Source organism: Neltuma alba, unplaced genomic scaffold (genome assembly GCF_004799145.2).
Source record: "Neltuma alba isolate B1F8T4 unplaced genomic scaffold, ASM479914v2 tig00012871_pilon, whole genome shotgun sequence".
NCBI lineage: Eukaryota > Viridiplantae > Streptophyta > Magnoliopsida > Fabales > Fabaceae > Neltuma > Neltuma alba.
The window spans coordinates 194139-209804 of record NW_021637250.1 but is presented as its reverse complement, the minus strand read 5'-3'; the positions used below and the strand labels follow the sequence as shown (position 1 = coordinate 209804).

The window sequence follows — 15666 nt, the reverse complement described above, 5'->3', positions numbered from 1 at the left end:
TATGAGTGATTTTTTTTCACATAGGATTAGACAGTCCCATATAGATAGGATTGGAAAATACCACCTCCTCTCATAGTATTCTCCAATCCCACATATATGTGCTTATCTAATCCTAAGTATCATACAATTATTCATATTAAACACTCTTTTAATATAGTTTTACACTTTCAATCTCAATTCATATCCCTCATTTTTAATGCTTCGTACCGATCGAGACCAAATAGTTTTGAGATGAGGCAAGACCTGGAAGACCTTTTCCCCCCAGATTTTGGGGCCTTCAGTTGAATTTTAATTAAAAAAGTTTGACAATTAAATAATGATATAATATTATTGAGAGTAAGCTATAGATTTTTCACAAACAAAAGTCTTTAATTCAGTGACATTATATCACATTTTAATAGTTAATGTTCCTTTAATAAGGGAATCCAAATATGTGATGCATGGACAGAATAATAAATTCACAGAAACAGAATAAAGAAGGCATAGAATGCGTAACATGAGCCACAGAATTCATACGACCTATGAATGATAAAATAATAAAGAGAAGTCACATTGTTTTACCATTTATATATACATACATGCCATCTTGGAGATCCTTGGACTTATAGATTTGGAAATACTACCTGTTTTAATTATAAGACTTTATTTATAATTACAAACGAGGTTTTATAATTCGAACCAGAAATAGTATTTGAGCAGTAAAATTGTAAGTGATGACATGTAGTGTCCGATCCTTTGAAAGAAAGAGCGGATGTGTAAGAAAGCAACATCTAAAACACTCGGGGAGCAAAACAAAACAATTTTATACATAGCATGCAAATTTCTAAGCTTACGATGCAAGTTGGGAGGCACGTGAGCCTAGGGGTATAATAACGCTTCACGTGCCCTAACTCTGTAAGACTACGCAGTTATCGTTTTTGGTTCTTTTAAGAAAAATCATAGTAAATAATTTTTAATTCGAAATGATTCATTTTTTAGAGCGCTGGGAGAAGGAGTAGGATAGGAGGCGTGAGGATGGGCATGGAGGGCACGTGAAACTTTTGCCAATGAAGAGATAGCGTCACATTGGTTTATAAGAGCACGGCAAGGGCACCCACGACACGCCGCCCCTCATTAAGCTTGAAATGAAACTATGTACTTAATTGTCGTTTAATGATTATAGTGCTTCCTCGTGATATAGAAGTTAATTTAATATTTAATTTAATTCCAAATATAACAACTTAATTTATTTTGTCTCTTATATGCTATGTCTGATCCTAATTATAAGATTTTATTTGTAATCTCCAAACGATGTCTTATAATTAGAAATGAAGGTAATATGTTTTTCAATGTAATTCTTATACTAGTTATACATATTAAAAATTTCATCAAATAATAGTTCTAACTAAAACATATGATTAGTAATATTATTTTTGGAAAAACAATACCTATTTATTACAAATAACTAACTCAACTAATTTTCTCAATCAAATCAAATTAGTCAACTAACTTTTATAAGATCTAGTTAACTTAGTTGAAAAGATTAAGTAAGTTACTAAATTATATAACTATAACATCTATTATATGATTTTTTTTTTTAAATACTTGTGTATCATTAGATCATATCACTCTATTTTATTTATAAATCACTTATACCCCAACCCTATAAACCAACAAATACATTAAATTGATTTTTTTTTTCACTTTTGGCCCTTATTCAAGGAAGGGTATCAGAAAAAATATATTTTATATTTTTTGTTACTTACTCAAGTCAACAGGATAAAATTAAAAAAAACTCATTAATTATTCTATAAGTTATTTATATTCAAGAATAAACAAATGACTTATAAATAACAATAAATATAAATATTTTAAAATAATTTAATAATCTTTTTAATCTTTTAAATTAGTTAATTGAGTTTTATATTAAAAAACACAACGGTGTATTAAATGGAAAGCAGAAAATGAGATGTATTACTCCCTCCGTTTCTTATTATAAGAGACATTTGATGCTCATGGTATGTTCCTATCTATAAGAGACAATTAAAAGTTGTCTCTATTTTTTTGTGTTGATTTCCTATTTTACCCATATTTATTGTCTCTAACTCACACACTCTCTCTTTCCCATTTCTCTTTCTTTTAAGAGTTTACCATTGCTCTCTCTCCTTATTAATAAGGGCATTTTTGAAAAAAAATTATACTTTTTACATATTAATTGTTCTTAACTAATTTTAACTGTTTTTTTATCAACATAATTAGGTTATTTGTCTCTTACAATAAAAAACGGAAGGAGTACAGTACTAGGGTGGAATGCGACGCAGGGATGAGGGGAGCACGGGGTGTACTAAGAGTTAGTTGGAAGTTATGGGCGAGAGAATAGGTAAAAGAGGGGCCCACTTCATACAAAGTAACATGAACAGTCGCATTAGATAAGGATGTCTGGCGACGAGCTGCGCATGTTTGATTGACGGCCTTCGTTGGTGCCCAGGATGAGTCATGCTTGCCTCGCTGAATTTTACTTCTTCCTTTGTTTTTTTTTGGGTGGTTGGGCTGGCAAAAACATGTTCAGGGTTTAGGGGGAGCCCCCCTTGACGTGGAGCGTGTAATCACTCATTACTCGCTCAGAGACTGCCAGTTTCATCCATGTTGCGTTAAATCCGCCCTTTCATATTACCCCTCCATTTTATCATTCTCGATTCTTTTGCTCCTTCGTTTTTCATCCATATCTTTTTTTTTTCAACATCTTTTTGAATTTAGAGCATGATTTCCCAGTAATATATCCAACTGAATCGATTTTTTAACTCTATTTTTTCTCTTTAAGTTACCGATCGAGATATTTTAGGTCTTCATACTTGGATGTCAATCCCTAAATCTGCTCCACTTGGGCAGGGCTGCTTTTGCTTAATCCCTTGTCCATTATGACCTAATGTTGGGTGTGAAGTGTTATAAATTCATTTTAAAAAAATAAACAAAAATGTGCAACGATAAAATTTTTGTGAATATCATTGGATTATAATTTAATGATGATTAATAACGCTCGTTGGTTGTTCAATTAAAAGCATCTAAATTTATACTGGTGAGTGAATATAGGCTGTGGCATTGGCAAATTTCTTTCTTTCTTTTCTTTAAAAAAAGGAAGCGTCTTTTTAAATTTTAAGTATTTGTTAACAGCTTCCATGAATATCTACGCTGTTTTGCTGAATCCCGGGGGGGACCCGCGTTTTTATCTGTTTCTAATTCGAGCAAAACGGAAAGAATCCCACTCAGGAAGGGTTTAGTTGACCCGTAAAAAACCAAAAAAAAAAAAGAAGAAGGAAGGAGCAGACTATTAAGCTGGCTCTCTCTTAAACTTCGACTAAGTTAAATTATCGATGACTCTCCCAACTCCCTTAGAAAAATATATTTACTCTCATAAAATATATATGTTCTGAAAAAAAATTCTCATACTAAATTAAAATGTGCCAACATTCCCTCTATTCCTTCTATTTAACATAAAATACATGGAGCTCCGTTTTATTTTGAAATCATATATAAACTTTTATTAAAATCAAAACATGTAAAACCTCGTTTTTTATTTTTGACCAAAATGTCTTTCCTAACATATATATATATATATGTATATGTATATTACTTAAGAGTCATTTAATTAAACACCCATATTTGTCCAAAACCAATTTTAATATATATATATCTCAACTATTTTTTATATTATTAAATTGATTTATCATGATAATACTACAAATTTAATTAATTTTATAATTCCAAATTTTTATTTCCACACTAGCTAAAACATCCTTCAAGAGCGCGCGCACGTATATGTTGTAAACGATTTTTCTCTCGTTTTTTGTCCTATTATCAAAAGATAAATTAATATTTTAGTTCGGTGATGAGTAAATTAGTAAATAATTTATATAGGTTGGAAAAAAATATAAATTTAAAGTCTTCTTAAAATATATTTCACGGTATTAATAGTTCCGACTAAAAATGATTTTCTTTGTTAAAAGAATACAGTGAAGTAATAAAAAACAGTTTGGGAAAATAATCTTCTTAGTGAAGAGGGAATATTGGGAAATGTTTACGTAATTTTGTTGGGAAAATAATCAGGAAAGTAAGCGATAATTTCAGAGGGAAGGAAAAAAGAAAAGGAAAGATCATAATTTAATGTGGAAAAAGAAAATGGGGAGGGGGGCACAGAAAAGGAAAGAAAGCGTTGCAGTCGGCAACATGAGTTCGTGTTAAGTAATTACAACTCACTACGACCACAACCATGCCAAGTAGCTGTTCAAGAATGGTCCATTTGTTTGCGTTTTGTGGTGTTTTTGGACTCTAGCTGCGTTGCCCTGTAATTGTGAGCGCGTGTGTGTCTCTAGCTTGCCTTTTTATCTCCTGCTTCTCTGTTGCAGATGGACTTCGTCTCTTGCTTTAATATCTTCCTACGCGAAAATTCAGTGACCCCCATTTTTAATTTTTCCACTTCTTCTTCTGAATTTTTTGGGGAATTACCAACAGATATTATTGTGGAGTCAGTTACGGCTTTTGTTTTATTTCTTGTTCCATCTTCTTTACTTCTCTGTCCTTCTCTCCTCCTCTCCCTACTCTGTTCTTTCATCTCTTCTGATTTTTCTTTTCAACCCTGTCAGTCCATTCCAATCTTCTATGTCCCACCCCCGCCTTCCATTCTGCACTCTTAGTTCTGTTCAGTATAATTGCGCTGTTCTTGCTTGAATGAGAATCATACCAGATTTCAGAATCTGGTGGGAGCAATTTTTCCACTGAAGACGCCTTCAAGCCTTCGGAGTTCTCGGGTGTTGAGGATGCGGACGTATTGATTGAGAGCCAAAAATAAGAAGCTTTCGAATTCGGAAGGAATTGTTTCGTCGCTCGTCAGGCCAATTCGGAATCACAGCAACCGAGACCATCGACCTGGGATTATGTTGTTCGGTGGAAAGATCTCTTACTAAACGACTTGGAATTATTTTCTGAATTTTCTCTGATTCTCTGTGGACAAGTGGCACCGATCCTAAATCCACCTTTGCTGTGGTCCTGTATGCTTTCCCAGGTTAGAAATTCACCCATAAAATTCACTCTACAAGCTTTTTAACTCTCCTCAATTGAGGAAATTCACCAGGCGGCAGAAATTTTGCAGTGAAACGACAATTTTGAACTGCTATACTCTATTCTTCTGAGAGATGATTACATTCCTGGATGTGAAGGAGAAATTGAAAGAAGAGGACAAATGTTTGGATAGTCAACTGTGGCATGCTTGCGCCGGCGCGATGGTACAAATGCCGCCGTTGAACTCCAAGGTGTTTTACTTCCCTCAGGGTCACGCCGAGCATGCAAGTGGGCCCGTGGATTTCAAGAAATGCCGGAGGTTTCCTCTACCACCTTACATTGTATGCAGAGTCGAGTCTGTTAAATACATGGCTGATCCCGAGACAGATGAGGTATACGCAAAACTTAGGCTTCTTCCATTGAATGGGAAGGAGGCTGATTATGATGACGACAACGTTGTTGGAGGAGGCACCGATGGATCTGAAGCTCAAGACAAACTTGCCTCGTTCGCAAAAACTTTGACTCAGTCGGACGCCAACAATGGCGGTGGTTTTTCTGTTCCTAGATACTGTGCAGAGACAATTTTCCCGCGTCTGGACTTTTCTGCGGATCCACCCCTTCAATATATTGAGGCTAAAGATGTTCATGGGGAATCGTGGAAGTTCAAGCACATTTACAGAGGCACACCGAGGCGGCATCTCTTGACCACAGGATGGAGTCCGTTTGTGAACAAGAAAAGGCTTGTTGCCGGGGATTCAATAGTATTTCTAAGAGGACAAGATGGAGATCTCTATGTAGGGATTCGACGAGCTAAAAAAGGAAATGGTCGTCGATTTGAGTCCTCATCAGTGTGGAATTCAGAGGGTGAAAATTGTCCTCTACCTTACGAAGGATTGTCGGCATTCTTGAAGGGAGATGACGGCAAAAAACTGGCGATCAATAATGGTACTGGCAATGGAATGATTGGCACGAGAGGGAATGTTGTGGCCGGTGGGAAAGTGAAAGCCGAAGCAGTTATTGAAGCTGCGACTCTCGCTGCTAATGGACAACCCTTTGAGGTTGTGTACTACCCTAGAGCAAGCACTCCCGAGTTCTGTGTAAAGGCCTCTTCAGTTAAAACAGCCCTTCAAATCAGGTGGTGTTCTGGAATGAGGTTCAAGATGGCTTTTGAGACAGAGGATTCTTCTCGCATAAGTTGGTTCATGGGAACTATATCTTCGGTGCAGGTCGCTGATCCTCTGTTCTGGCCAGATTCACCTTGGAGGCTTCTCGAGGTAACATAAAGATTCACTGAACTTTAATATCTCTCTTCATGCTTAACTAACAGTATGGTACTTCACAGTGATTATTGTGCTGAAATAGTCATATTAATGTGCAGGTTACATGGGATGAACCGGATTTACTTCAAAATGTGAAACGGGTGAGCCCGTGGTTGGTTGAATTGGTATCCAACATGCCTGCAATCCCTCCACCTTTCTCGCCACCACGGAAGAAAATGAGGTTGCCTCATCATCCAGATGTTCCGCTTAATACTCAGATTTACGTGCCCACGTTTGGTAGCAATCTCTTAGGTCCCATGAACAATCCCTTTGGGTATCATCTACCTGAAACCACTCCTGCTGGCATGCAGGGAGCCAGGCATGCTTATTATGGTCTACCCTTACCAGATCTCCACCTCAGTAAGTTGCAGTCATCGCCTCTGTATTTGACTTGTTTTCCACCACTTGGCCAAGCTTCTATGCAAACCAGGGTCTGTTATAACTCACCAATGCAGAAGCATGGCGTGAGTGAGAATGTCTCCCACTTGATTTCCAATGAAAATTCTGCCCACTCTTTGAAGGAAGAGGATGATAATAAGGCACCCCACCTTGTGCTTTTTGGGAAAAAAATTCTTCCTGAGAAGAAGATCCCCACGAGCTGCTCTCGTGACGGATTCTCCCAAGTCCTCACTCGTAATAGTTCATTATATGGAAATGCTCATAACGGGGCCAATTTTTCTGATGGTAAGCGCCGGGAATCTGATCAGACTAATTTGGACGGGGGTCACTGTTAGGTGGTTGTTTTAAGATTCAGAACATTTAGGTCGGACTGCGAACCAACCTCTCGTGGCTGGGATTTTAAGATGAACTTAATAGGGAGCTGACATGTTGGAAATTTTTTATCTGATAATATGCTGAACCTTGTCCTTTGCCAAGATATTAAGAGTGCCGTCAAACACATTGAAGATGAATGATGCAGTCAGGGATTTATTGTACGACTCGTAGGATTTAATTTTGTAAGTCGCCTCAGAGTCTAACTTGAACGTGTCAATTGCTTTTGCAGCAACTTTATGTATAAAAACGGCTAGGAGGTCGACGATTTTGATAGACTCGAGCAGTGACAGTGTAGGAGGAATAAGAACATGAATCATTATTTTCAATGTGTAAAGCGGTTGATCAAATCCTTTATTTTATTATGAACCTGCGGTCACTTTTGAAGCGAGGGAAAGAGACGATCTCGTCTAATTCAAGGAGGTTTACCTCTTCGGGATTTGTGTCTCTCTTCGTTCCCAAAGAGGGAATCAGGAGTTTAGAATTTTATGTTATGATGGCAGCTCTTTTTACATTATTACTTTTCTCGTTGGATTCTATTTTAACATTGAATGGCTGATTTGAATTTATTTTTGAAAGCATCTGAAACAAAAGACAAGAGCATCTTCCTCGCGCTTCGATGTGGTCATCTAAGATTGTGTCCTTGTTTTTCTTGCCTTCCCCTGCGATATAAGTCAGGGCCGCGTAGGTATCTACCAAGTCCCGAATGCGCAGTCTCGCAGAGGAGCCATGAAATGTGAACAAGCTTCCAAGACAGAGACAAACTAAGAGAAACAAACGTTGGTGGACGTTTCGTGTATGTAGAAGCAGTTGGATTAGATGTGTTGACTTTGTTGAAGACAATAATTCAATGCTTGAGGCGAAAAGCTAGAGAGAAAAATAAGGATGGCAGTTAGGACTCCAATCAGGGGGTGGGAACATGGGGGGTATTGACTAAATCAACAGGTGACGAGGATGGATGGGATGGGAGAGGGATTGGTTAAGGATCAGATGTTGTCACAGGGCAACAGGAGTGGAAGCAAGTAAGAGGGTGCCACATATGGAGGACAATCAGAACAAGCAATTTCGTCGTCCAAGCACAAACAGGAAATTCAGCTAAGTCAATCAATCCAACATGGAAGGACATGTCAGATGTCACGTCCTGGGGCCGCCAAGCGTGCGGGGAATTAATTATGCTTGTTAATCAATGGTTGATTTTTATCTATCACTCCCTATAAATCACTTATATTGTATTTAATGTCTTATTTTCAAATTTACTCCTATTCATTTTTCACTTAAAAGAACGGGAAAAAAAGAGAGAGGTATAAGAATGATTTCTAAATATAGAGAGATGTGGTATATAGATACACTTTTAAAGTTTTATCAGTTTAATAGTATTTTTTATTCGAAATATAAAAATTAATTTGTAATGTAATTTATAGCATAAACTATTTTTTTATTTAGAAACCAAAGATAATGCGTATTTTTTGATTTCTCAAAACCCATTACTACTTCAATCCTTAATATAAATCTTATTCAACTTTCATTTTGATATTAAATATAAGATATTAGCTCCTTTGGTCTCTTACATTTATTTATTTATTTTAAGATTAATCCTTACAATAATAGTAATAGTAATAGTTTGAAGGCTTAACATGGAGATTGGGATTGGAGCCAATACTCTGTTCTATCCTAAATATAAGACCCATTTTGTAGTGTAAATTACATTACAAGATGGGTTATTTACACTACAAAATGGTCGACTTGTATTTAAGACCAGAGGAGTATCATATTAAGGATGTATTTTGAAGGGCTAAGCACGGAGATTGGGAAGGACAAAAGTCAATAAACAGATACTCTTCCGATCCTTAATATAACACCCAGTTAACTATTTTGATTAGATTAGGGAAGTTAGATAAACTAGTTAATTATAAAAAAAAATATAACATGTTTTTCTCAGAACAATACAATCATCTTTTTTAATATCATTTCTTTTTTTATTTGATTATAGTTGAAGGAGTCTTCATAGGAATAATTTAACAAAATTGATATATGTGATAAATATTTATTATATTTAAGACCAAAATTAACTCAATAACTAAGCTCTATATTAATTATATTAAGGATTGGAGGCGCATTTGTCAACACACAAAAAACGATGGTTAGACCGCACGTGAGGGGGTGGGGTCGTGTACCGTTGGGTCAACCTCACGATTGGTTCACGTGTGGGTTGATCAGCCACGCATTGCGGCGGACAGGCTGTTTTTTTTGTGATCGGGTTTCTGGAACACGGACCGCATGAAGTGACCACGCCGCTTCTCTCCCTGAATGACGTTTTCTTCTATCTCTTGGAGTTCGATTTCCGCCCTGAGAACAATTATTTCCTTTTCCAGTGGGAATTAGGGAGGCATGTTCAGATTTGTCATTTCGAGCGGCAAAATACGTGGGAAACGTAGAAGATCGCGGTGTTTCTACGGAGAAGAAGAAAGAGTAGTTCTTTGGAAGCGCAGAGGGTAGTAGTTTCCTGGGACGAGACATCTGGATTTGATTTTGGTTTGTGTGGGCTTGCGTGGATAGAAAACCGGAAGGATGCTAATGACGTGAAGAAACGAAAAAGGGCCACGAAACGAATGATGATTGGTGGGACTTGAAAAGGGGGGGGCCCGCGCTACTTCCATTGCATGATGATTTGACCTTCTTTAGTTTGCGCTTGCCACCACCTCTCTCTATTCCAGTATTAATTTGACCTTCTTTTTATTTTTCCCTGTGGATTGGATGTTTACTTGTTGTTGTTGCCATTAGGCAGTTCTCGTTGCTGCCCCCACGCCCTACCCTTAAGAGTAGCTCATACCAATCGCATCAATCATAAATGACTAGGGGCGTTATTTATTTTTGTTGGTAAACCTGCATTTACTTTCTTCCTCTTCTTAACCCCACCATCTCTCTCCACCTACTGATTATCATTTTCCTACTGCTCTACCCGCCTATACATGGCCTCAAAATATACTCTTCTGGTCCTATTTATAGGGTAGAGAGATAAAATATTTTTTGATCCTATTTATAAGGCACTGAGAGAAATTTTTTTTATATAGATATATAATTTTACCCTTCATTTATTATTATATTGATTTCGTTTATATGAAATATAATGTATGTTAAATAGGGATAAAGTTGAAAAGTTGTTCAATTTTAAATGAGAGTTAATCAAGTTTAAGGTTTTTTCTGGTCTGTGTGAAATATACTGAAAGTGACTTATAAATAGGTCCCTAGTATCTGAATAACGTAAACTTGAATTGATTTTCCTTCCCTTCCTACTGCGCCGTCCGCTGTTACTTGTTGGATGATTATGGAGTTTGGGCTTCAAAATTGCCTATGAGACCCACTCCATCATTATAAGCCCATAAATAAGAACCTTGAAACGAAATAAAAACATTTTAGTTAAAAAATGAGAAGGCTTTATGTTGTGGGTGAGCCCAGAGGGTGGAAACGAACAATTACAGGCCAGGCCTTGATTCCCGAGCGGTAGTGAGAATAAAATTGAAAAAGAAAGGACAGGAGGCAATTCGTGAGAGAGGGGAAGCATCTAGTGCCGACCTCTGATGTAGGAGCCTACATTGCCTATAACCCATTATTTAGATTTAAGCACACCACATCTGATTCTGTTGGTCGACCTCCACGTTCAGTTATATTCTCCCGCGTTCACCACACTTCCTCTTCCCTTTGTTACATAACAATTCCATTTACGTGGATGCTTCGTGCAGCAACAAGCCAGCATGCAAACCCAAACAAAACCGTGGGAACAAATCAGGCCGCTCCGCCCCTTGTTTCCTGATCCTTGACTTGTCAATGTTGTCCTCGCGTCAATGTTTCCCCATTATAAATTATAATATCCCATCCTTTATCTCTCCTCTTTCTCAACCTTTTTTTTATAAATAATATCCATATGCCATTCATGAGCTTTAAAGTCTTGCAGACCACGATTTCAGCTGCTCGGAAGCCATAGTTCTGTTTATTGACGAATAATCCAACACAGTGCAGATAGGATAAAAAATGAGAAAAAAGAAAGAAGGAAGGAAAAAGGCGAAAGCCGGGCCTGTTCCAACTATTTCATGAATTTTACTCACAGACATGTGTTGTAAGCCTGGCAGTGCCTTTCTCACCAGCGGTGTTACGTTAACCATCATGCCCATCCACTCCACCCCCATGTCTTTGTTTCTCATTAATATCCTCCCCGGCCCCTACTTCTTCATCGCTTACCACTGATTGGAATTGCCATCAAATCTCTCTCCCCCTCTCTCCCTCTCTATTCGTTTCATAATTTTTCATCACTGTCAAGCCAAAGAAACGAAGGGATAGGGATCGGACTCGAATTAAACATTAAATACTATTTAATTTGATAAACTGATTATAACAGCATACGATCTGGGCAGTCCTTATTGTAAAACTCTGGACAGCCATGCACCCAAAATTACGGAGGCTCCTCTCCTCAACAACGAGGGGGAAAAGAAAAGATCGCACGGCTACTCAATCAGAAGAACAGAAGAAAAATAAGAGGGTTTAAGCAGAACCTAAGGATATGGGATATAGGAAACAGAGGTAGCTAGCTAAGTAAGGTAACAGCCAAAACTCATGGAATAGAATCCGTGTATGTACGTTACTACTACGATCTAATGACTCTGATATGTCTTTAGATTTCCCTAATCTTCAAAACCAACTTTCTTCCAAATGGCATTTCTGACGCTGCGCAAGTCCCTGCCTTTGAGAGTCCTCCCAATCCCTTCTTGCACGGAGAAGGAAGCCCCTCTGGTCCTCGCTAGATACTCGTGCGGCGGTATTCTGATCTCTCCGCGGTCCTCAGCTTCATCGTCATTCTCTACACTCTCCCTCTCGCGATTGCCCTTTAAAATCTTGGGCCGGTCAGGTATGTTGACGGGCAACGACCCAGACGTCGCCGGTGATCTTCGCCTGCCACCTGCATCAACCTCCCTGCTGGCCTCTCTTACAGGGCTGGCGTTACTTGACGAGTTCCATAACTCAGCTTCATCGAATTCCGAAACGGCCTCTGTGGAATCTGGATGAAAATGGGTGTTCGAGGTGGTTGCAAAAATAGAACCTGGTTTCACGAGGAAGGCCTTCCTTGACGCCATCGATCAGCAGCTATATGGGCAACCCCTCCCCCTCTCCCTCCCTCGCTCTCTACTTCTCTTCTTTCCTTCTTAGTTTGGCCCCTGTATCGATTTTGCTATTTTGTTATGTTTTGGAATGGATAAAAGCTAGAGGGCATATACTTACATACCAATCGTGTTATTTTATATCGGCGTCGGTGTTGATAATGGGACGAGGTAGGATAGACAGAGGTTAGTTAGTTACACTGCTCGCAGGGGTTACTTTCCGTTTCTAGCCCACTACTGTCAGGGTTCTTTGAAATTAATAAGCGACTAGATTATTTTTATTGACCAGGAATTTATGGAAACGTGTTATTCTCGATGTCTGTGTCTCTCTTACATTATCAGGGTTGAGAAAGAGAGGCGGCTCATTTACTTAATTGAGCTTTTACGTAAGGATTGAATATCAATTATGCAATCTCCAGTAGTTTTAAAACTCGTCACCTGCAAAGATGTTACTCTACAGAACTTGTGCTCACACAATGTTAATGAAGGTACAGGATTTACGCGTGGGATGAGTTTTATTTCGTAAAACATGAACATAATTTTTCAAAGTAATGCCAAACACTCACTGAGTCAACCCACATCAAAACACAATACATGTATTATGAGTAAGTGTCTGGATTTAAATACCACAACCACAACAGTGAGCTCCGTGGGACCGTATTGAAACCTGTGTACTGTTTTAGCCCCCGCAGCCAAAAAAAAAAAAAAAAAATACACTGACAATTCAGTTACCTTGTGCAGGTATCTCACAATTTGGGGCCAAAATCTTCTAGCTCACCCCTCGTAACCTTATTGAAATTACGCTGCCTCCTCTTTTTAATATAAAAACTAAATAATTAATTTATAAATATTAAACAAACTAGTTAAGTTAATTATTTATAATATATTGATATTGTGTTTTTTAAAATATTCTTATGAATCATCCGCACACTATCTATCTCTTGATGAAGATCTCTTAATATAGGGGAGGTAGCATTTTAGTACTACCATTTGAGAGTTCGAAAAGGAAATTTAATTCTTTTTTCATGTGTCGAAAATTTACCGAGAACAGCGGCCATAAAATACAGCTGGCCCCGCATGCCAAAGAAGGGGTTGGACCTTCAGCCTGATCATTGGCCCTATCAATGAAGCCCACTATGAGAGACGGAGCCCAGGGACATTTTGGTGACCTTGATTCTGCCAGTAAAACCCATCTTTATAATCCAAAACGATGCCATCCGTTCCTTTCCCTTGCCTAAACCCGCACTACACTTTCAAAACCCTAGTTTATCCAAAACTGCTGTCGACTTCGCCGCTGCCGCCACAGAAATGCCGCCAAAGTTCGATCCTTCCCAGGTCGTGGACGTCTATGTCCGAGTGACGGGTGGTGAAGTGGGTGCAGCGAGTTCGCTGGCACCGAAGATCGGTCCGCTGGGTCTCTCCCCGAAGAAGATCGGTGAAGACATCGCCAAGGAGACCGCAAAAGATTGGAAGGGTTTGCGGGTCACCGTGAAGCTAACCGTTCAGAACCGGCAAGCCAAGGTGGCGGTGGTGCCGTCCGCCGCTGCGCTGGTTATAAAGGCCCTGAAGGAGCCCGAAAGGGACCGTAAGAAAACAAAGAACATCAAGCACAACGGTAACATCTCACTCGACGACGTCATTGAGATTGCCAAAATTATGCGGCCCAGGTCCATGGCCAAGGATTTGAGCGGAACCGTTAAGGAGATTCTTGGAACTTGTGTTTCTGTTGGATGTACTGTGGACGGCAAGGACCCTAAGGATCTGCAGCAAGAGATAACTGATGGAGACGTTGAAGTCCCTCTCGAATGATCCAATTCCAGTAATTTCACTTGAGCTTATGCTTTCTGGGCACTCATATTCCTTTTCTGAGAAGAAAATTTCACGTTTTCCTGAATATATTCCTGGATTTTTTTTTCTGTTTCTTGATCATCCTCTTTCCAGGGGTAAAAGACGAAAAAAATGCAATGCTGGTGAAGGAAAGGATGTAACATTTTAGTACCGAAAGCTTTATTTGTGGTGTTGAGGTTCTTTTTTAGTTGATGGTGTTGCATTATGGTGGAGAAATCCCCAGCTTTGCCAGTTCATTCTTTCATTCCAGTTCCAAAACGGAACGTGCGGTACTTGGAAATTTGGCCTTGCATCAGGGTTTACGAATTTTTTTTTCCCTAGTAAACTACCAAAAACAGTTTTTGATCATACATTGTTGATGGTTCGAATGTGTCATCTCACACCCACAAAAAATGTTAATTTAGATGAGAGACTATGTTTTATGATGACAGCACCATTAGTTCCCATCTGTATGGAGGCCCCTCCCACCCTCCCTGATAGGCTGATTGAAACCATATTCATCTCTTTTGGACGCTATGGCTGAAAATGCAAGTCAATGATTATACCTCTGTTACAGATTTCTGAGCCATTTTGCTTGATGCTCGGAATAATCTAGTTTACAATAACCACCTTGCGATGTGAATGTGAACTAGCAGCTGGCTAACACATTTCTAGAGATGAACAAAATGGGATTTCTTAACCTATGTTAATTATAGTTCGGGCATCATGAGTATTTGGTTGAACAAAATGGGATTTAAGGAATGAGATAAAACAAGGATGGAAATTACTAAATTAGAGCTTCATATTTATTCGTTTTTAGAGGAACTTTTTCATTGTGTTGTGTGCTCGTGACTATACCCATTACCCAATCTCTTCCGGTATTCCTAGAAATCTTCCCATCCCGTCGCCCTTTTATTTACTTTTTACTCCTGTCTTGTGCTTCTGGCGAGCTTCTTCGCTCAAATGGTTCGCCACTCGCTCCCTTTTGTGCAGCGTGGGGCACCTTGGTTATCTATAAAAGATAAAGAAAACAATACACCCGCATCGTCCAGTTAATTCAGAACTTTGAAATGCTATTTTATCTTAACAAGTTGTAAAAAATGCTATCCGGTCCTTAATATAATATAAGATTTTATTTGATTTGTTTTATCATAAATATAAAATCCTAATTTATTTTGTCTATTATATTTATCTATTTTTTTTTTTAAGATAATCCTTCTAATCGTGATTGTTTTGACAAGTAAATTTAATTAGTAAGGATATTTTAGAAAAAATAACATATATTTATTACAAATAACTGATTTAATTTTTTTTTAATCTACTCAAATTAGTCAGCTACTTTTTATATTTAGAACTGAAGGTAATATTCTTCCGGTCCTTAATATAAGATTCATTTAACTAATTTGATTAGATTAAGGAAGTTAGGTAAGTTAGTTAATTATAAGAAAAGTGACACATTTTTTCCAAAATACCATAATCATCATTCTTAATACCTCCTCTCCTTCTCCTTCTTCTACTTGACTATGGGTGAGAGAGTATCTATAAGGGTAATTTAGAGAAAATTG

At 38.1% G+C, this 15666-nt stretch overlaps 3 protein-coding genes across 3 annotated transcripts; 2 read left to right on the top strand and 1 right to left on the bottom strand.

The window, feature by feature from the left end:
- Positions 1–4428: 4428 nt before the first annotated feature.
- On the top strand, positions 4429–7738 carry LOC114732036 (auxin response factor 18-like). The gene is made up of 3 exons (XM_028919308.1): positions 4429–5038; positions 5126–6308; positions 6413–7738. The coding sequence occupies exons 2-3, from the start codon at positions 5169–5171 to the stop codon at positions 7085–7087; spliced, it is 1815 nt and encodes a 604-aa protein (XP_028775141.1). The 5' UTR covers positions 4429–5038; positions 5126–5168; the 3' UTR covers positions 7088–7738.
- Positions 7739–11720: 3982 nt separating this feature from the next.
- LOC114732024 (uncharacterized) lies at positions 11721–12419 on the bottom strand. Its single transcript, XM_028919297.1, has one exon. It carries the CDS (start codon positions 12248–12250, stop codon positions 11801–11803), a length of 450 nt encoding a protein of 149 aa, XP_028775130.1. The 5' UTR covers positions 12251–12419; the 3' UTR covers positions 11721–11800.
- A 1085-nt stretch (positions 12420–13504) lies between these two features.
- Positions 13505–14495, top strand: LOC114732074 (60S ribosomal protein L12). Its single transcript, XM_028919370.1, has 2 exons — positions 13505–14093; positions 14216–14495. The coding sequence occupies exon 1, from the start codon at positions 13583–13585 to the stop codon at positions 14081–14083; it is 501 nt and encodes a 166-aa protein (XP_028775203.1). The 5' UTR covers positions 13505–13582; the 3' UTR covers positions 14084–14093; positions 14216–14495.
- The last annotated feature ends 1171 nt before the right edge of the window (positions 14496–15666 follow it).

Coding starts and splice junctions, on each gene's coding strand:
- LOC114732024 (XM_028919297.1), bottom strand. CDS start 12,250: ATGGCGTCAAGGAAGGCCTTCCTCGTGAAACCAGGTTCTATTTTTGCA.
- LOC114732074 (XM_028919370.1), top strand. CDS start 13,583: ATGCCGCCAAAGTTCGATCCTTCCCAGGTCGTGGACGTCTATGTCCGA.
- LOC114732036 (XM_028919308.1), top strand. CDS start 5,169: ATGATTACATTCCTGGATGTGAAGGAGAAATTGAAAGAAGAGGACAAA. Junction 6,309..6,412: donor CACCTTGGAGGCTTCTCGAG/GTAACATAAAGA, acceptor ATTAATGTGCAG/GTTACATGGGATGAACCGGA.